The sequence below is a fragment of the Camellia sinensis genome, chromosome 6 (genome assembly GCF_055761805.1).
Source record: "Camellia sinensis isolate YWXY chromosome 6, ASM5576180v1, whole genome shotgun sequence".
NCBI lineage: Eukaryota > Viridiplantae > Streptophyta > Magnoliopsida > Ericales > Theaceae > Camellia > Camellia sinensis.
The window spans coordinates 63,096,865-63,119,546 of record NC_138966.1 but is presented as its reverse complement, the minus strand read 5'-3'; the positions used below and the strand labels follow the sequence as shown (position 1 = coordinate 63,119,546).

The 22,682-nt window shown below is 38.7% G+C and overlaps 1 protein-coding gene and 1 long non-coding RNA gene across 4 annotated transcripts; one reads left to right on the top strand and one right to left on the bottom strand.

Moving 5' to 3' along the window:
• Positions 1 to 34: 34 nt before the first annotated feature.
• On the top strand, positions 35 to 21,903 carry LOC114292441 (uncharacterized). 3 transcript variants are annotated; one of them, XR_014332391.1, is made up of 3 exons: positions 35 to 200; positions 16,930 to 17,058; positions 17,682 to 17,879. It is a non-coding gene; the product is annotated as an uncharacterized LOC114292441 (long non-coding RNA). The 3 variants fall into 3 exon arrangements; XR_014332392.1 differs by having other exon boundaries at positions 16,895 to 17,058; XR_014332390.1 differs by lacking the exons at positions 35 to 200; positions 17,682 to 17,879 and adding exons at positions 15,607 to 15,790; positions 21,616 to 21,903.
• Positions 10,194 to 11,862, bottom strand: LOC145792668 (uncharacterized). The gene has a single exon (XM_082873894.1). The coding sequence runs from the start codon at positions 11,811 to 11,813 to the stop codon at positions 11,046 to 11,048; it is 768 nt and encodes a 255-aa protein (XP_082730020.1). The 5' UTR covers positions 11,814 to 11,862; the 3' UTR covers positions 10,194 to 11,045.
• Positions 21,904 to 22,682: the final 779 nt, after the last annotated feature.

Here is a 22,682-nt window from a genome sequence, read left to right as displayed (position 1 = left end):
TATACCTATGCCCTAATTCCTTTCACAACTATTTACAAACAGAGGTGTCACCGTCTCTCTTGCTCTCTCTAACCTTGTTCAATCGCCCCTGATCATAAGAGCGATTTTGACCATAGATCTCTAACTACATATCACCATTTCCCTAAATTTTCTCTCTCTAACTCTGTTCAATCACCCCAATCTTCTCCATCTCCACCATGGTGAATTCCTTGAACTATTTTCTAGTCCATTTTGCTTCGTTAGGGTTCATTTTCCGGGTTTATATACGTTGTAGATACACATATATACATGCATTTATGTTTATGTAGATGCAGTTTGAGTTAGTGTGTTTTGCTGGTAGATCTGTGATCTCAATGGTTTGTGAATACTTTCTACGATTTGCTTCAATTTCTCAGCTCATGGATATGATTTTGATTGATTTTGATGGTTGATCTCTGAATGTCATGTTGATTTCGATTCATATGATGGTCTAACATTGATTCATTTGGTTTCATAGACTGATTTCATTCGTATGATTTGTTTCGTGTTTTGTTAAAGGAACTGATTTATAGCGATCTCGGGTTTACCCTTGTTGTATAGTGATCCAGACTTGTGTCTGTAGATGTTGGTAGTTGACTATTATCTTGTTTGCATCCTCTTTACTTCATATTTGAGTTATGGGATGTGTTGGGTGGGTTTGTTTCAGGTTGGTTGAGTTTAGAAACCAAAACTAGTTGCCCAGATCTTTGGCCTGTCCGCTCGAGCGTAGATGTTGGCGCTCGAGCGTGGAATACACCCATCCAGTATTTGTTGTGCAGTGTTGTACGCTCGAGCGTAGGGTTGGGAGCTCGAGCGGAGGTCTGGTTCTGCAAAAGTGCTGAGCGAGTGCATTCTGCGCTCGAGCGGGAGGTTGGCCGCTCGAGCGTAAGTCTGTGAGTGGCCGCTCGAGCGGGGTGTTTTACGCTCGAGCGGGAGACTGGGTTAAAGTCCCGAATTTGTGCCTTTTCAAATCACTTTTGCTTTCTCTTCTCTCTCTTACTTTTCCAAAAAGCCATTTTCAGAGCTTCTCACTCTAAATCGGCCCTTCTCTCTTAGATTTGATCTAGTAAGGATCGTTTACTCACCTTTTGTCTTCACAAAAGTTGTGTTGATCGTCGAGAGCTTCCTTTTGATCAGAAAATCTCGGGTTTTGGAGCACGTTGGGTTTTGTCATCTTCTCCTTTGGGACTCCGAATTTGAGGTAGGGATATCCTACTCCTCTCTATGGGTTTTGTCTTTAAATTTTGGTATTTTGAGATGTTGGGCTTGGTTTGGTAATTTTGTAAAAGTTTGGGGCTTTTGTGTAATTTTACAAAAGTTGGGGTTTTATTCATAATAAACCTATATGCATGTTTGGCATAGAGAAATGGAATGAATGTTAAATCATTGATGAAAATGGAACCTAAGGGTTGAAATGTTAATTATGGGAATTGACCTAATTACATTGTTTAATTAATTGGGATAATTAATTGAGAGAAATGAAGGAATGAAATGTTGATTGAATATCCATTGTGCATTTATTTTCTGTTTAGAAATAACTGCTTTGGGCTATCGGTGGAGGATAGTCGTGATTGTTGTAGACAATATATGTTGATTAGGCAAACTGAAACTAATCAATGAAATGTGTCATGGAACTTGACGGTTAATTGAATACATTAAATGTATGTATTGTGTGATTGTATATAGAACCAATGTGTTTATATATGTTGTGTGTAGAGGAGGAGATAGGGGATGTACTCCGCGGTTTAGGGGAAGATAGGGGATGTACCTCTAAACCGGATAGGTATTTGGAGGAGATAGGGGATGTACTCCGTAGACAGAGCTCATATGCTTGTCTAGAGAAGTGAAGATAGAGCTCATATGCTTATCTTTGTGAAGTGTGGATACAGCTTGTATGCTTATCTGTGGATATTGTTGATATACATATCTGTTGTAGAATGTGGATACAGCTTGTATGCTTATCTGTGGATATTGTTGATATACATATCTGTTGAGATTGTGGATATAGCTTTTATGCTTATCTGAATGTGAGATATAGTTTTTATACATATCTGTGGAAATGATGATAGAGCTAGCATGCTTATCTGTTGAAAAAGGGAAAATGAAAAGTAAATGGGACTAGTAAGTCGTTGACATAAATATGTAATTTATGTGATTGTATCAGTGTTGACCAACTATCAATTGCTAATGTTTTAGTCATTGTCCATGGTTGGTTTAGTGTATTTCTACTGGGCTGTGGCTCACCCTATATGGGAACATCATTTTCAGGTGCAGGAAGCATGCCACCTCCAAGGACATAGCTGGGAGGCTAGTGGCGGGCATAGTTTTGTTGTTGTACTTTTGATGTATTACATGTAATTTCAAGCCAAGGGCTTAATGTGTAAACGAGTTAGAACTCTTTGTTGTAACCAAGTGTTAACTTGGAAAGCTGTAAGCCCGTAGGGCATTTTGTTATGAGATTAACATGTAATACTTATGTAATGGAATTCTAATGAATAATAGAAGGTGGTTAGTTTATCAATCATCGCTTGTCTTGTTTGTTGGGTTTAATGCTATTATTTTGAGGGCGTTACAACTTGGTATCAGAGCGTACCGGGTTCGAATACTTTGGGTACGTGGGAAGTGATTACTATCACAATGGGTTTGTCTCGCTTGATAGAGACTTAGATGTAGTATCATATGTGATGTGCTTAAATGCTAACATGCTTATGTGATTATGTGGGTATGGGATTTAATTTCTAGGATGTTGATCGGATCCTTGAGTTTCTGGGAGTCTTGTTGGAAAAGCACTTGATCAATGCTGTTTCTAACCGGAACTCTAGTGACGTCTCGGGACTATCATTATCCGGAAATGAAATTCGTAAGTGCTTATGTGTTTATGTGCTTATGTGGAGTGAATTACACTTGTCCATGCATTAGGACGTGAGTGTTTAGTTTCGGCACACCTATGAATGTGCTAACGTTCTGTGTTGCCTTAATTAGGATGTCAGGACGAGGAAGAGGAGCTAGGCGAGGTAGACCTGCGAGGCAGGAAGCACCGTTACAGGGTGAGATTCCGGCAGTGCAGGAGGGAGTTGGTCAGGCCAACGTGGCTGAGCCAGTGGGTCAGCAGGCCGTGGGTGCTTTGGCCAGAGAGTTAGCAGGAGCTTTGGGTATTCTTAGGGCTGAGAATCAGGCAGCTGAGGCAGGGCCTTCCTTCTTGAAGAGGGAGTTCTTTCGGTGTAATCCGGACGAGTTTATCGGGGATCCTAAAGAGCCGCTTAAGGCAGATGAATGGCTCGAACAGACAACGAAGACGTTTGAGATGCTTGGCATCGAGGACGGAGCACTGAAAGTGACCTTGGCATCCTTCCAGCTGAAGGGAGATGCGGGTCAATGGTGGAAATACGAGAAAGCTCGTGTTGGGGGTACTTGGGAGGCGTTTGTGAATGCTTTTCAGGAGAGGTTTTTGTCTGCAGTAGCTAGGGAGAAGCTGAGGGATCAGTTTAGCCGGCTTAATCAGCAAGGCTTGTCAGTGGCCGAGTTTGAGGCTACTTTTACCAGTCTGTCTAGGTTTGCGCCTGAACTGGTGGCGTCTGAGGAACGCCGTTGCTATGAGTTTGAGCGGAAGTTGAGGCGGGGCCTCAAGTTGAGAGTTGGTGGGTCTTATATCCGAGAGTATAGACACCTGGTGGATGCTGCAGCTCATATGGAGCTTATGATGCAGGAAGAGGATGAGGGGCAGAGAGGCTCCAAGAGGAGCCAGGATAGTCAGAGTGATAGCAGGAGGCAGAGGGGTTCTAACCCTCAGCAGTCGCAGGGTGGTGTTGCTAGATCGACCTTCCCAGTGCCGAGTGTAGGCTCAGGGAGAGGTGGTCAGGGGGAATTCACTTGTTACAAGTGTGGCCAGTTGGGTCACAAGGTTTCTGTTTGCCCGCAGAAGGGTGGAGGTCAGAAAGCTGTTTCTTCATCAGCTAGACCGCAGAGTCAGAGTTTGGGCAGGGGGCAGCTCTTGACTTGTTATCAGTGTGGACAACCTGGGCACATGAAAAGGTTTTGCCCACAGTTGAGTGCCACTTCGGGAGCGTCTGGTTCTAGGCAGACGCAGGGTTTTCAGCCAGCTCAGTCTGTGCAGGCCTCGAGGGCCAATCCGGGAGTTTCGTCATCCCAGTCTGTGCAGCAGTCTTTTGCTCCGAGAGGTGAGCAGGTAGACCAGGGGCCTACGGGGCGCGTGTATGCTGTTACCGCGCAGGATTTAGTACCGGCTCCATCGGTGGTGAGAGGTACTTTTCTGTTTTGCAACTCGGTTGCTAGTGTGTTGATAGACACGGGTGCATCTCATTCTTTTGTATCTGCTGCATTTGCATCTGTTTTGGAATTGGAGTTAGCACAGTTAGCATCTCCTATTTGTGTGGTATCGCCTTTGGGCGGTGAGTTGATCCTGAAACAGGGTGTTAGAGGATGTGATATAGAGGTCGCCGACTATAGGCTTCCTTTTCCGTTTGTTGTCATGCCCATGAAGGGTTTTGATGTTATTTTGGGTATGGACTGGTTATCGTCATACCGGGCTGTTATTGATTGCTACCGCCAGAGGGTTACATTATGTACCTTGAGCGGGGAGTGGTTCCATTTCTTGGGAGACCGGGTTGGTAGTGTTTTGCCACCGGGGTATGATTCGCGAGGGCGAAGTGAGCTTAGTGGGTTACTTGCTAGCTTTGAGAGTAGCGAGTGTGTTGAGACTCAGATTGTGTTACCGAGGGTGGTTTGTGAGTATTCGGATGTTTTTCCCGAAGAACTTGTTAGTTTGCCACCTCACCGAGAGATAGAGTTCTCTATTGATTTAGTGCCTGGTACGGCGCCGATTTCTATGGCACCTTACCGTTTTGCTCCAGCAGAGTTGGTTGAGTTGAAAGTTCAGCTCCAGGAATTGCTCGATAAGGGCTTTGTACGCCCTAGTGTTTCACCGTGGGGAGCGTCGGCCCTCTTTGTTAAAAAGAAAGATGGTGCCTTGAGATTGTGTATTGACTATCGGAAGTTGAATCGGGCTACGGTTAAGAATAAGTATCCTATGCCCCGTATAGATGATTTGTTTGACCAGTTGAAGGGTTCCCGTTGTTTCTCTAAGATAGACTTGAGATCGGGTTACCATCAGTTGAGGGTCAGGGAGGAAGATATTCCTAAGACGGCATTCCGTACGCGGTATGGCCATTATGAGTTTCTGGTGATGCCATTTGGGCTTACCAATGCACCGGCAGTCTTTATGGACTTGATGAACCGGATTTTCCGGGAGTTCTTAGACCGATTTGTGGTTGTCTTCGTGGACGACATTCTTATCTATTCGCCTACTGAGGAGGAGCACGAGGCACACTTGAGAGTGATGCTTGAGTTACTTAGAGCCCATAGGCTGTATGCCAAGTTTGGGAAGTGTGAGTTCTGGCTGGGGGAAGTCAAATTCTTAGGCCACGTGGTATCCGGGGAAGGGGTGTCTGTTGATACATCCAAGGTTGAGGCAGTGCAAGATTGGGCACAGCCTAAGAGTGTGTTTGAGATCCGCAGTTTTCTGGGATTAGCTGGGTATTACCGTCGGTTTGTGAAAGATTTCTCCAGGTTAGCGTCACCGTTGACTAGCCTGACCCGGAAGGGAGTCAAGTTTGTGTGGAGTGAGACTTGTGAAAAGTCGTTCCAAGAGCTGAAAGTTAGATTGACCACCGCTCCAGTGTTGATTATTCCGGAGAGAGGGTTGGGTTACTCGGTTTATTGTGATGCCTCACGAGAGGGTTTGGGTTGTGTGTTGATGCAAGAGGGGAAAGTGGTAGCTTATGGCTCTCGTCAGTTGAAAATACACGAGAAGAATTACCCCACACATGACCTAGAGTTAGCAGCTGTGATCTTTGCCTTGAAAATCTGGAGGCACTACCTTTATGGTGAGAGGTTCGAGGTATTCTCGGATCATAAGAGTTTAAAGTATCTGTTTACACAGAGAGACTTGAATCTGAGGCAAAGGAGATGGATGGAATTCATCGAGGATTATGATTTTGAGTTGCATTATCATCCGGGAAAGGCCAATGTTGTGGCCGATGCCCTTAGTAGGAAAATCATTAATGATGTAGCTTGTATAGCCATCCGGGAATGGGAGATGTTGGGAGCACTTGGCGAGTTTGATTTGCTACTGGGCGAATCTGTTGAGGCTGCGGTCTTGTTTTCTGTTGTTGCGCAGCCTACACTTGTGATTAGAGTGTTAGAGGCACAGAGAGGTGACCTTGAGGTAGAATCCCTCCGAGAGAAGATCTCCAGTGGGAAAGTTGAGAAGGGTTTGACGGTGTATCCCGACCTGAGTGTGAGATACCGAGACCGTTTGTTTGTACCGGAGTCTTGCCGTGAGGAAGTACTCCGAGAGTTTCACCATTCGCGCCTTGCGGTGCATCCGGGAGGTACTAAGATGTATCAGGATTTGGGTCGCCAGTTTTGGTGGCGGGGTATGAAGAGAGATGTGGCTGTTTTCGTATCGAAGTGCCTTACTTGCCAGCAAGTGAAGGCCGAGCATCAGAGGCCAGCGGGTTTGTTGCAACCCTTGCCTATTGCCGAGTGGAAGTGGGAGCATGTCACTATGGACTTCGTTGTAGGTCTTCCGAGGACTCAGCGGGGTAGTGATGCTATTTGGGTGGTTGTAGACCGGTTGACTAAGTCGGCGCACTTTATTCCTATGCGCGTGAGAGATTCGGTAGATCATCTTGCCGATTTGTATATTCGGGACGTAGTGAGATTGCACGGGGTCCCAGTGACGATCGTCTCAGATAGAGATCCTCGTTTTACTGCTAGGTTATGGCAGAGCTTGCAGAGTGCCTTGGGCACTAAGTTGACCTTTAGTACGGCTTATCATCCTCAGACTGACGGGCAGTCCGAGCGTACTATTCAGATCCTCGAGGATATGCTTCGGGGTTGTGTCCTGGACTTCAGTGGGACGTGGGAGAGGCACTTGCCATTGGTAGAGTTTGCCTACAACAACAGTTTTCAGTCTAGCATCGGTATGGCACCGTTTGAGGCCTTGTATGGCCGACCGTGTAGGTCTCCAGTTTGTTGGGCCGAGGTGGGTGATGCACCTTTGTTGGGTCCGGAGTTGGTTAGGGAGACGACGGAGAAAGTTGAGCTTATCCGTAGGAGGCTTGTTACAGCCCAGAGTCGGCAGAAATCTTATGCTGACCGTAGGAGGAGACCTTTGGCGTTTGAAGTAGGTGATCATGTCTTTCTGAAGATATCACCTAGGCGAGGTCTGATGAGGTTTGGAAAGAGTGGGAAGTTATCCCCTCGGTTTATTGGTCCTTTTGAGATCCTTGAGAGGATAGGTGAGGTTGCTTATCGGTTAGCCTTACCACCGCAGTTGTCCGGAGTGCATGACGTGTTTCATGTGAGTATGCTTCGGAAGTATGAACCAGATCCATCACATGTGCTGGATTGGAGCGATTTAGAGGTAGATGAGGATGCCTCGTATGAGGAGAGACCGGTTCGGGTCTTGGATAGGCGGGATCAGGTCCTGCGTGGCAAGACCATTCCTTTGGTGAAAGTCTTGTGGAAACATCACGGAGTGGAGGAAGCCACTTGGGAACGTGAGTTGGAAGTCCGAGAGAAATATCCGGACTTGTTTGTTGATATGTAATCTTGTATTTAAAGTTGCATGTTGTTGAACTTAAGAGCTTTTATATATGTCTTAAGTTGTGAAACATTGAGAATGTTTTGATTATTGGTAGTATGTTTTGGAACTTGCCTCATATGGAAGTTGAATGTAACATCATATCTGTTGAACATATTGTTGAAATTGGAAGGATAGTGCATAATGTTGATGCATGTTGAAAGTACATATGTTGTTTACATATTGTGATATGTCTCTTGTTTAAGGGATGGGATGACCGGTAATGGGTCGAATTGTTGAATGTTAAAATATAACATTGTTTAAAATGGAAGAAAACTTGTTTTGAAAACTGGTGCTTAATTTCGGGGACGAAATTCTTTAAGGGGGGGAGGTTATAGCGATCTCGGGTTTACCCTTGTTGTATAGTGATCCAGACTTGTGTCTGTAGATGTTGGTAGTTGACTATTATCTTGTTTGCATCCTCTTTACTTCATATTTGAGTTATGGGATGTGTTGGGTGGGTTTGTTTCAGGTTGGTTGAGTTTAGAAACCAAAACTAGTTGCCCAGATCTTTGGCCTGTCCGCTCGAGCGTAGATGTTGGCGCTCGAGCGTGGAATACACCCATCCAGTATTTGTTGTGCAGTGTTGTACGCTCGAGCGTAGGGTTGGGAGCTCGAGCGGAGGTCTGGTTCTGCAAAAGTGCTGAGCGAGTGCATTCTGCGCTCGAGCGGGAGGTTGGCCGCTCGAGCGTAAGTCTGTGAGTGGCCGCTCGAGCGGGGTGTTTTACGCTCGAGCGGGAGACTGGGTTAAAGTCCCGAATTTGTGCCTTTTCAAATCACTTTTGCTTTCTCTTCTCTCTCTTACTTTTCCAAAAAGCCATTTTCAGAGCTTCTCACTCTAAATCGGCCCTTCTCTCTTAGATTTGATCTAGTAAGGATCGTTTACTCACCTTTTGTCTTCACAAAAGTTGTGTTGATCGTCGAGAGCTTCCTTTTGATCAGAAAATCTCGGGTTTTGGAGCACGTTGGGTTTTGTCATCTTCTCCTTTGGGACTCCGAATTTGAGGTAGGGATATCCTACTCCTCTCTATGGGTTTTGTCTTTAAATTTTGGTATTTTGAGATGTTGGGCTTGGTTTGGTAATTTTGTAAAAGTTTGGGGCTTTTGTGTAATTTTACAAAAGTTGGGGTTTTATTCATAATAAACCTATATGCATGTTTGGCATAGAGAAATGGAATGAATGTTAAATCATTGATGAAAATGGAACCTAAGGGTTGAAATGTTAATTATGGGAATTGACCTAATTACATTGTTTAATTAATTGGGATAATTAATTGAGAGAAATGAAGGAATGAAATGTTGATTGAATATCCATTGTGCATTTATTTTCTGTTTAGAAATAACTGCTTTGGGCTATCGGTGGAGGATAGTCGTGATTGTTGTAGACAATGTATGTTGATTAGGCAAACTGAAACTAATCAATGAAATGTGTCATGGAACTTGACGGTTAATTGAATACATTAAATGTATGTATTGTGTGATTGTATATAGAACCAATGTGTTTATATATGTTGTGTGTAGAGGAGGAGATAGGGGATGTACTCCGCGGTTTAGGGGAAGATAGGGGATGTACCTCTAAACCGGATAGGTATTTGGAGGAGATAGGGGATGTACTCCGTAGACAGAGCTCATATGCTTGTCTAGAGAAGTGAAGATAGAGCTCATATGCTTATCTTTGTGAAGTGTGGATACAGCTTGTATGCTTATCTGTGGATATTGTTGATATACATATCTGTTGTAGAATGTGGATACAGCTTGTATGCTTATCTGTGGATATTGTTGATATACATATCTGTTGAGATTGTGGATATAGCTTTTATGCTTATCTGAATGTGAGATATAGTTTTTATACATATCTGTGGAAATGATGATAGAGCTAGCATGCTTATCTGTTGAAAAAGGGAAAATGAAAAGTAAATGGGACTAGTAAGTCGTTGACATAAATATGTAATTTATGTGATTGTATCAGTGTTGACCAACTATCAATTGCTAATGTTTTAGTCATTGTCCATGGTTGGTTTAGTGTATTTCTACTGGGCTGTGGCTCACCCTATATGGGAACATCATTTTCAGGTGCAGGAAGCATGCCACCTCCAAGGACATAGCTGGGAGGCTAGTGGCGGGCATAGTTTTGTTGTTGTACTTTTGATGTATTACATGTAATTTCAAGCCAAGGGCTTAATGTGTAAACGAGTTAGAACTCTTTGTTGTAACCAAGTGTTAACTTGGAAAGCTGTAAGCCCGTAGGGCATTTTGTTATGAGATTAACATGTAATACTTATGTAATGGAATTCTAATGAATAATAGAAGGTGGTTAGTTTATCAATCATCGCTTGTCTTGTTTGTTGGGTTTAATGCTATTATTTTGAGGGCGTTACATGATTAGGGTCTATCAGTGTTTTTTAAGGCGAAAAGCGAACCGAGGCGACAAGGTCACCTAACGCCTAAGCGCGAGGCGATGAGGCGAGGCGAGGGTTTCATCGAAGCGAGGCGACCAGAAAGGATATTTTTTTTAAATAAATGGTATAGACAAAAATATAAATATTTTCAAAAACCATCATGCAGTTATCATTCCAAATACTAAATATCCATAAACAAAAGAAAATATCCAACAAAGACAAATACAATCCACTAATCCAAAAGTTCTAAAAATCACCTTTAACATCAAGCAAATGAACTTCTTCTTCATTATCATTGGCTTCAGCATATCCCTCTACATCTTCTTCCTCTCCCCCATCTGAAATTGACTCTTTCTCATCAATAAGTTGCAATCTAGGTCTAGCTGCTGATTTTGAAGTTGAACAACCCCTTTCTATTGCCCTTGTTGATCTAGTTCTATGACTACTTTCCTCAACTCCAACAGCTCTAGCAACATCATCCCATGTCAAAGTATCATCCTCGAAGACAAGTTCCTCCTCCATCCTCCCAACCAACCACTCGTTACTTTCATCAATATCCGTCAAAGCAATGGGATCAATAGTGTCACGGGAATTGTATCGACGTCTCAATGCTCTATTATACTTAACAAATACCAAATCATTCAGACGTTTTTGAGCTAACCTATTTCTCTTTTTGGTGTGAATATGCAAAAATTCAAACCAAATAAAAATATTCAAATTTTTATCTAGGTATTAATAAATTTATAGGTATTCATATTCACTATAGTTAAAAATAGGTACTCACATGTTCAAACACACTCCAATTCCGCTCACATCCAGATGAGCTACAAGTTAGACTAAGAATTTTGATGGCGAATGTTTGCAAATTTGGCGTTTCAGAACCATATGCACTCCACCAATCAACTGTTGATTATAACTAATTAATTAGAAAGAATATTTAAAATATAAAAAACTAACTAAAATTACTTAAATATAAAATATAGATCACCTGGTGCCCTTGTAGTTCTTTGTCTAATGGTCAAAGCCATCACAAAGAGACCATCAGCTTTCTTATAGGTAGTCAACTCTGCGCAAACTTTATCTTGTGTCTCATTGCTTGGGACCAACCTTTGTATGCATTTATACAAGCCTGACATGACTTCCTTATCTTTCTCAATATTCGGATTTGCATAAAAATACTCTGGGTTTAAACAATACCCAACTGCATGCAAAGGCCTATGCAATTGAACATTCCATCTATTGTCAATTATTTCAAAAAACTCCTTGTACTTCTCTTCATTTCCATTAAATGATTTTGCAATGGCTTCTTTAGCCCTATCCATTGCCTCATAAATATATCCCATGGGAGGCTTTCTCTCACCATCAACCAATCGCAGTACACGAATAAGAGGACTCGATATTTTGAGAGCATAAAGAACATTTTTCCAAAAAGAAGGCATTAATATGACTTGTGCGATCTTTTTACCCTGTGGTTCCTTCGCCCATTTGCTTGTGGTCCATTCCTCTGAAGTGAACATCTTCTTCAAGTTGGTTTGTTGTTGATGAGTCCTTGATAAAGTTAGAAAAGCAGTTGCAAATCGAGTTTTTGCTAGCTTGATCAAATCTTTGCACTGGGTAAATTGCCTCATCATATTCAACAAACCAGAGCGGTTCACGATATAACCATGCACCGCAATTGCCTTTTCAAATGTCTTGTTGAAGTTGGGAATTTTGAAAATGTCCTCCAACATCAAGTCCAAGCAATGAGCTGCACATGGTGTCCAATACAAATGTGGCCACTTTGCCTCCAAAAACTTTCCTATTACAAGTTTTTTTTTTTTTTAAAAAAATAATATGAGAATTGCATAATCATATTGTAAGTAAGTACTAAGTAAATGTATACTACGAAGTTACTAACCGGCCAACACAATTGCTGAGGCACTATCTGTAACAACTTGAACCACGTTGGCTTCACCAATACGCTCCACAAAGTTGTCAAGCAATTCAAACATCTTATTTGCATCCTTCGATAAGCTAGAAGCATCAATGGATTCAATAAACATTGATCCTCTTGGGCAATTAACCAAAAAATTAATTAATGCCCTGTTTCTTTTGTCCTTCCACCCATCGGCCATTAAAGAGCATCCATATGTTACCCAATCTTTTTTATGATCCTCCATGGTCTTATTAGTGTGGTCTACCTCTTTCTGTAAATAAGGAACCCGCACTTCATGGTAGCTTGGTGGTTTCATGCCAGGACCATATTGCCCAAAAGCTTCAGCCATTGGCCCAAAATTATTGTAGTTCACAACATTGAAATGTATACCTGTATCATACATCCACCTCGAAAACCAAACAAGAGCCCGATCTCTCAATACATTCTTGCTAGGATCATTATCATCAATTCTTGTTTGCTTTCCCTTGGCTTTACGATTTTGCACCGCAACTTCCGGATCAGGGATGAAGTACACATCCATGGGTCCCTTTTGCTTTGGTTGTTTGGAACCAACAGATTTGGAGGAGTTACTTCCTTGTTCTCGACGGGTAGAACCTTGAGTAGAAACAGGCCTTTACCATGTTGATTTATCTCAAGAATTTCATCATCATCGTCGTCATCATTATCCATCTCATCAAAATCAGGAACCATCCTCAATTGCACCTTTGATTGACTTTTTTGAGACATATAGTCTTTAATCTCATCTTTGACATGAGACGGACATTTTTTACAAGCAACAACATTTTTATAACCACCAGCAAGATGTTTCTTGACTCGGTAAACACCGCCATTCATTTCTTTGTCGCAAAAGTTACAAATGAACTTTGAAAGGTTTTGGGGATTTACCATCCGTGCATGTAACGCCCTCAAAATAATACATAAAACCCATCACTTTAGACATGCATTGATATAAAAGAAACTAACCATTTCTATTCATCAGAGTAGTTCTTACAACTGTATTACATGTTAACAACAAAAGCAAATGCCCTATGGGCTTACAGCTTTCCAAGTTAACACTTGGTTACAAAAAAAAGAGTGCTAACTCAATACATATTAAGCCCTTGGCTTGAATTTACATTTAATACATCAAAATAAACAAAAAGAGTCTTCAACTCTCATCATCACCCAAGCTATGTCCTTGGAGGTGGCATACTACCTGTACCTGAAAATAATGTCCCATAAAGGGTGAGCCAACGCCCAGAAGAGATATGCTAAACACAGTATGAGCAATGACTAAGACATTAGCAATTGATAAATGTTCAATTTCCATAAACCAATTCATAACCCATTTCCATTTCATGACCACTATGTTCATGTTTCATTTCAATTTCCATTTCTTATCCATTCCACAATTTACATCAATGGCTCAGAACCTGGCCAACCACTTATATGAGACAACGACTCATATTAAACATTTTTCATTTTTATGATAGATAAACATACTAGTTGTGTCAACATCTCAACAGATAAGCATACAAGCTGTATCCACATTTCAACAGATATGCATATTAGCTATATCAACACTTCCAATGATAAGCATATGAGCTGTATCAACACTTCCAAAGATAAGCATATGAGCTATATCAACACAATATCTGACAAGCAAATGAGCTGTATCAGTGGAGTCCATCCGCTGTCTCCTCCCAAACAACATCCAGTTTAGAGGTCCATCCCCTATCTTCCCCTAAACCGTGGAGTACATCCCCTATCTCCTCCCACACACACAACGTATATACACAAGGTCATATACACAATCAATCAATACATAACGTTAATGTATTCTATCAACCGTCATACTCTATGACATATCCAATTGATTAGTTTTAGTTTGCCTAATCATCATGCATTGTCTACAACAATCAAAACTACCCTCCACCGGTAGCCCAAGCAACTATTTCTAAACAGATAATAAAAGCTCCAACAGATAAAATATCAATGTTTTCAAAAGTGAGCGATTAATAAATCTAACTCCACTATTCAACCATGTAGTGAACCAATTTCATTATTTTCAACTCAATTCCATAAAGTCACAATTTTCCCAAAATTAGGGTTTTCCACCCGATTTCCAAATATTGACCCAATGGTCTAAATATCAACAACCAACATCAATAACACCATTTTGAAACCCAAAATACATATTATGAGCCCAAAATCACAAAACCCTCTTTAACACATTTTGAAACCCTAAGTCCCACAATCAACCATTTAAACAATAAGCTCAAAATCTAGGTTAAAACCCATAAGAGTGAGTAGGAATCCCTACCTCAAATTCGGAGCTCAAGGAAAGAAGGTGAAGAAACTCAACGTGCTCCAAAACTCAATATACTCGGATCAAAACGTAGCCCTCAACGATCAATCCAACTCTTACAAAGGCCGAAGGGAAGGGAAATACTCTAACTAGATCAAACCCTAGAGAGAAGGGAGTTTCTAGAGTGAGGAACTCTCAAAAAGTCTTTTTAGAAAGTAAGAGAGAGAGAGAGAGAATGTAAAAAGTGATTTTAAAATGCCCAGTTGCCAACTGATATACGACATTTTCGCTCGAGCGGAGAACACAACGCTTGAGCATCAAGAACAAAAAAATAGGTCCGCTCGAGCGCAATAAGGCCCGCTCGAGTGCCAAGACACAAGCATAAAGTACATCCGCTCGAGCACGAAAACCAATCCGCTCGAGCGTAAATTTCCCCCTCCCAGAACTTACACCCAAAGGTACTACTCGCTCGAGCGCCAAAGTACCTGCTCGAGCGTAAAGAAGCCCGCTCGAGCGTAAAAATCACACCTGCAGAAGTTTTGTAGGGACACAAAAAAATGGGAGCGTGCAATCTCTGCTCGAGCGCAAGAAGACCCGCTCGAGCGGACCTCCTAAAAACTGGGCAACAAAGAATTGAAACCAAAGCCTAACCAACCTGTAACAACTCTGCCCAATACATCCTAAAACTCAATCAAGTGGAATTAAAGGATGACAACAAGGTATACCACCACCAACATCACGGAACCGAGTCCGGAATACAACAGAACAGTAAAGGGACAACCGGGATCGCTATAGTGCATATTGCCATGCCGGATCTTTTTTACTTTCACTCGACTTCGACATTAATTCTATCCAACAAGTAGTTCAATGTTTCAGCATAAAGAAATTAAAGAACATATTTTAACAACATTAAAGAACATAAAGAAATTAAAATAGTTGAAATTAATTGAATTAATTGAATTAAAATAATTAATTCAGGAAATTAAAATAACCAGGAAATTAATTTTATTGAATTAAATTAATTGAATTAATTGAATTAGAATAATTAATTGAATAACCAGGAAATTAATTTTATTAATTGAAATTTTAACACAGAAGAAAAAAAATAATTGAATTAATTGAAAAAAAATTAATTTTAAAATAATTGAATTAATTTTAAAAATTAATTTTTGCGAATTAAAAATTAATTTTAAAATTAATTGAATTAATTTTAACACAGGGTTCAACACTGTTCTTCAAGTCGAAGAAAAAATTGAACAAAGAAGAACAGGTGAAGTCGAAGGGAAGAACAAGGGGGAAGAACAGGGGGGAAGTCGACAGTGAACAAAAGAGAAAGGAAGAAGAAGAAGAAAGGAAGAAGAAGGAAGAAGTAGGAACTCACCTCGGAACGACGTCCGAAGATGGAAGAAAAAGACCCAGATGATTCGACTTTGGAAGAAGAAGACCCAGAAGACCCAGATGTCGACGAACGAAGTCGATCTAGGGTTTGGACTTCTTATTTAGTAATTAACTTTGTCGATGAAGGGCCCAAATGATTCGAATGAAGTCGATGAAGGGCCCAGATGATTCGAACTTAAATCAGGCCAAAATCTGATGAAGTGTCGCTTCTTTTCGCCTGGCGCTTCATCGCCTAAGCCTCACTTCAGGCGCTTCTCCATCGCCTCACCATTTCACCTCACCTCAATGTGCGTGAAGCGCTAAAGCCTCGCTTAGCGCTTAGGCGAGCGCTTAGGCTCGCCTCTGATAACACTGGGGTCTATGTAAAGATGCCTATGGTTTTGAATTTGAATATCTCTCTCTCTCTCTCTCTCTCTCTCTCTCTTCCATATTTGAATTTGGATTTCAAATTTCAATAACTTCAGTTCCAAGCCTTTATCTCTCTCTTTGCTGTTTCTGGTATTATAATGTTTACAGTCTAAATGCTTGAACATGTGCTTATGTGTTTCACTTCCTTTATCAATATACTAGCATATCTTTGTGTGACATCATTTTTTTTTTTTTTTGGGAGGGGGGATCAAACAGCTCAATTCACTACAAAGTTTTGTTCAGCAACTCCATTCATTTTATGTAGTTGTATGGCTTTATGATCATTGTATTGTTCAGCAATCTTTCATACCACTCACTGTAATACTGGTTTAACTATTTCTCTTGGTGTGCTCTTAATTATTTTGGCACTTAATTGAGTCCAACAAGCACTATACGAGCCATACTTACTATGCCCCATATTCCTTTTTCCTCTCATGCTCCGATCATACAGTTTATTTTCTCTCTTCCCATGTCAATCTTGGTTTTTAATTTTGTTGTTTTTCCTTTGTGATGGTAGTTTTAAATTCTTAATTGGCAGGACTTTTGTTTTTTTTTTTTTTAAATTTAATTTTTAATAATAAATTTATCTTATGTTTTTTGTTTGCAATAGTTTTCGATTTTGTGTCACCTATATGTTTACTTTTTAGTCGAGGTTTTGGGACCATTTCAGTTTTTATGGGCTACATGTTTGTTATAATTTATCTTTTGTGTTGAGTCCTAGAGGGTTATCTCTTATGCATTGAAGTAATAGAAAGAAAAAGCAACAACTAATACTGCTATAGTATCTCAATTTTCCCTCCTCAAAATTTTTTTGCAGGTCATTTAACTTGGAAAATGCTTTGGGATCTCACACAAAGGCCAAGCACAAGCACAGTGCTGGACAATACATGGATTTGAAGAGAGAGCTTTTGAGTTCTGATTGGAAACTCTATGCTCAGTCTATTAGGTAGTTTTTATAATACTAAACTTTACTAACTAGTAACTTTTCATATTCTGAGTGTTAATGTTAATTTGGTATGAACATAAAATTGTGGAAAGGTTCTTTCTTCACGGAATGGTTAATTTTTTGATAAAGATTTCATGGATTCACTTCATAGATTGCATGATGGAATCTCAAGTGCCCAATTATAGCATTATTAATCAGGATTAGTTTTCTTTGCTTGAAGTCTATTTTACTTTGAGTGTTGCTCAGGGTGCTACTCGTGCTCTGTCGCAGTTATATACAAATGATGAATTTTCAGAATTCTATCAAAACCTAAACTAATTTTAAAGCATTTTTCCAGTTCTGTAAGGAAAAAAAAAAGTTTGGCCCTTGTTTTTGTATGAAATTAAACACAGTTGAAGGAGTAATTCTAAGTGGAATGAGAACCACTGAACAGAGCATTATAGCATTAAATGCCATCTCATCATTTCAGTTTGTTTAAGAACCATGAATTGTGTAATGAAGAACAAACATTAAGATAACTTCATTGTGCCTTTCTATATTTTTGTCTTTAGCTTCATACATTCACTGCTACCTCATGGAGATTTTTTATTATTATTTATCATGTAATGGTGATGATATTGAAGGCATTTCAAAGGCTGTTTTGGTTCCTTCCGTGTCTTTTGATCAACTCCTAGGGCATTATCACTCAAAAAACAACCAAATAGGCTTGAATAGTTAATGCCTTAACTTTTATGAGCAAGGTAAGCTTTACTTAGCAAGTTAATGTAGCATTTCTAATATATGATTGAATAGTTACTCATGCTTTTGTGTTTTGACTTTGAGCATTTTAAAATTGTTATGCTTATGCTTTTGGGTTTTTGGAGCAAGACAGGTAACCACTGATCAACATAATAAATAAGTCTATTGTGGTACCCTCTTAACCAAATACTCTCATGCATTGTGAGTAATTGTTTCTTATTTTGCATAATTGTTGTGGCCTGTGCAATATTCATGTAATAGATTTCTTGTTATCTTAGTTCTTATTTTTATATTTGGGGACTCTCTTGATCCAAAAGGAGGTGAGTTTGCTTTAGGGTGTTGACAAGGGCATGAAAAAGCTTTCAATCCCTCTTTCTACAAGTGATGAGACTGATAATTGCACCATCATCTGGTATGATGTTCTTGCACAATATCAAGTCAATATTCACAAGGACCCATAATTAAAAATATATATATATACATGAATAAGAAAAGAAAGAGTGGCATAGTTTCTATTGTTAGATAATGTCTCAATGGGACCACATAATTAAATGTGGTGTTATCATTTATAAGAAGCCTACAATTTAAGTGATTCAATTTAGTTAATAGGCTTAAGGGTATATGTGTTATGGACCTAATGTGTAGATACTAGTTGTATAATTTCTATTTCTATGAGGGGCAGAAATAGAAATTAAAACATATTGGTTAAAGTTGGTTTTCATTCCTTTTGAACTTCCACAACCTTTCAGTTTTGAAAACCAATTACAACCTTTAAAAGGTTATGGTCCCTATTCCTTCCCAAGTGGAAAAATAAGAACACTGCAATTTTTCTTTCTAAATCCTCTCAAGGAAAAACATAAGGCACCAAAGGGGAAAGGATTAGAAGGCAATAACATAATCAATAACAAAGAGTTCATTGATAATCACGCTTCCGTTTAACCGTTCATCAATGGATTCAGGTATGTCATTTTGTCTTGATTTCTTGATAATACACATGGTAAATGATCCAAAGTGTAAGGTTTATGTTCTGAAATTTATGTTAACAATTGGTATCAAAGCCAGCATATCATGTGTCTTATCAGAATTGATATGCTTTATTCATTCTATTCAGTTTCCTAGAATCAGATTCTGAATTTTCTTATGGATGTAAATTCTGTTTTTTCCTGTTTTGTTTTGTGAAAATGGCAATCTGTTTTCTGGAATTGTAAAATGATTCGGTGGGTAGTTTTTTTTTTTTTTCTCTCAAATGGATGAACATCATGTATTTATATATATATATATATAGATATATCTTGCGATTTGATCGGTTTAATTTTGAACATTAAAAAAAAAACTATTTGTTTTTTGGACCCGTCAATTCTATTTATATATGTATATATATAATTGGAATTGCTGCAGATTATATAAAATATACGGGGTCACAAATTTAGAAATCTTTAAATTTAATGTAATTTCATACAACGTCTACAGAAATTTAATTTTCTAACATTCTCAATATAAGTCAATTCAAACAAGATGTCACAAAAGTGATCTCTCTTGTCTAGATTGTTTTATATGGAATGTTTTGAAGTTCATGTCTGTGTATCTCATGCGGGTATTTATCGGTCCAAAGACATGATTAAGACTTGGCAGAATTACACACACATTTTGTGGTGATAAACATGTGCCAATTGTCAAGAAAACCTAATGTGAATAATAAATCCATCAAAAGATAGATTTGTTATTTGACATAACTTATTGTCAATGTTTGATCATTACAACAAGAATACCACTTACAGTTAATATCACTACCCAAAGGCTTGGTATTAATGTTGTGCTAGGTATCTTGAGATTTTGTCATTAAATTAATTTATTTAGAGATTAGTTGTAAAAGAAAGAGTGCAGAGGGGACAGATTTCCATAGAGCACATTGGGACAAACTCCATGATAGCGGATTCACTTACGAAGGGACTACCACCCAAGGTCTTTCATGAGCACACTGCTCAGATGGGTGTTGTTCTATTTGAGAACATTCTGGTTTAGTGGGAGTTTGTATTTATATTACTGCTTTATGTCAGCCTTGAGTTTTATCTATGTAATTAGATTAATTTCTGCAGAAATGAAATATTCAGTTTATTACGCTCTGTTACGTATTGTAAAGTATTGATCTCAATAAAGTTAATTAGGACCAGTTGGAAATAGGCATGTATGGACCACATCACATGTAATTTCCATGCTACACATCCATGATTGATCTATGTCATTTAACTGTATTAGTATACGTGACCATTGGTGGGTCGAGTTACGATTGATGTAACGAAGACCGCTTTGATCCTATATTAATATAGTTAATGGACAAGATTGTTTGGATACCCTCAAGTTATGATAACAAATTTCTGAGCTCACTAAAGTCAAGCACATTTTTCAGGATACATATGTGGTCCAGTGGGAGATTGTTAGATAATGTCTCAATGGGACCACATAATTAAATGTGGTGTTATCATTTATAAGAAGCCTACAATTTAAGTGATTCAATTTAGTTAATAGGCTTAAGGGTATATGTGTTATGGATCTAATGTGTAGATACTAGTTGTATAATTTCTATTTCTATGAGGGGCAGAAATAGAAATTAAAACATATTGGTTAAAGTTGGTTTTCATTCCTTTTGAACTTCCACAACCTTTCAGTTTTGAAAACCAATTACAACCTTTAAAAGGTTATGGTCCCTATTCCTTACCAAGTGGAAAAATAAGAACACTGCCATTTTTCTTTCTAAATCCTCTCAAGGAAAAACATAAGGCACCAAAGGGGAAAGGATTAGAAGGCAATAACATAATCAATAACAAAGAGTTCATTGATAATCACGCTTCCGTTTAACCGTTCATCAATGGATTCAGGTATGTCATTTTGTCTTGATTTCTTGATAATACACATGGTAAATGATCCAAAGTGTAAGGTTTATGTTCTGAAATTTATGTTAACAATTCTCTCTCTCTCTCTCTCTCTCTCTCTCTCTCTCTCTCTCTCTCTCTCTCTCTATGTCATTTTTCATGCACAGATGGTGTGGCTAGTAATCGCATGATAATACCTGCTTCTTGTGATCTTGTAGATTGATGGTGTGGCATAGTTTCGAATGTTGCATATTATTATGAAATTTTCAACTAGTTTGTTAGTATTAGGAACTTTTGGTGATTTGGTCCTATGCTTTTGTGGACTCAAGTTGACATCAAACTTTTTTGAGATGTCATTGAGACCCCCTCAATCACCAACCCCCACCACCCCCACACACGTGGGGATTGGTGATTGGAGGAGGAAAAAAATAAAAATAAAAAAATAATAATAATCTGGCCAATCAATCCAAGAGGGGGTTGTGGGGGTGGTGGGGTGGGGGGGGGAAGGGGGTCCAGATCATTTTTGAACTTTTTTTAGCTGGAAATGTTATGAAAAGGATTTCTATGCACAAAGCCATTCTTGTGGACTATTTGATGAATGATTATTTTATCAAGTATTATCAATTTTTTTATTTCCATGCTTGAATTGACTTTAAATACATACTATTTACTAACCATTAGTTGTCTGTTTTATATTTGATGAATCTCTTAGTGCTGACTTGTGCTTGAGAGCCAATGAACCTCTACTGATCACCCACACCCAGTGAACCTGTCAAGTTATTTTCAAAGTGCCATTTCTATTGGCTGTACAGTGCTAGCTGAGAAAGTTTGATATTGTGTTGGTTTTTGTCTTACTAGTGTTCAATAATCAAATTCAAGCCTCTTTTTGCTTGAACTTGTAGTTTCAATATTAGAGGTTGATGATTTGTTTCCAATGTTCTCTTGACAGAGGGAGCAATGGTGGCAATAAGACTGACAAGAATTCTTTTAGGACAACCTATATTCTTCAAGACTCTGTAACAAGACTGTAAAGAAGTGGCCTTTTTCTTTTTTCCATATACTAGTTTTTAACGTGAATTTGGGTGGTAATTGCAGGGATTCTTGGAATTAGAACTACTGTAACCTCAAATGTTTTTTTTTTTGTAATTGCAATAGGTGGAAAATCTTTGCAAGATTCTTTTAGGAACTCTTTGTTATCGTAACGGGGATTTTATTAAGGGAAGAGATGGAAAATAATGCATGATTGTTAAATTTTTTGTAAATATCTCTTTACATTTATTGTATGTAATATTTGAATATATATATGAGAATATAAGCTGTTAAAACATTGTAGGCATTTTTTATTTTTTTGACGATGGTAACGATGGTCGCTAATACATTGTAGGTGTATTTTTTTTTTTTACTTTGCGACGGCAAAACATCAGTTTCTATAAGTAGACTAGGTGGTTACTAATAGTTTGCGACTATTGTTTTGCGGTTGCAAAAAGTATTTGCCACTCCCACATTTGCGACTCCCATTTGTTGTTGCATGAACTATTGCAAAAAGTTTTTTGCAATTGTATTTTTATTATTTGCAATGGCTTATAGTGGTTGGAAAACATTCTTTTTTTAGTAGTCGAGGGTTAGTTTAGTAATTTTAATATTAGATATATTTTTATTGATAATCATTAAATGTGCAATTCTTATTTTATTTATACCTTAGATGATGTTTGGTTATGACTAATTTTTTTTTTAGTTATGACTGAAAGCAAATTTAGTTATGACATTTGTGGTAATATAACTTGTATATAATACATGTGTATTCTAAAATAATTTATTATTATGACAAAAGTGATAATGAAACAAATTGAAAAATTAAGAGTAAATTACAACCAAAAAAAAAAAAAACTCAAGATTTAACAATTATAACAAAATAAACTGTGAGTTTTTAATTTTATCAATTTTATTTTTTTTTAATATTTATTTTCAATTTAAACTATTGGTCTATTTTCGTTAAGTAAAATTGACAAAAAATAG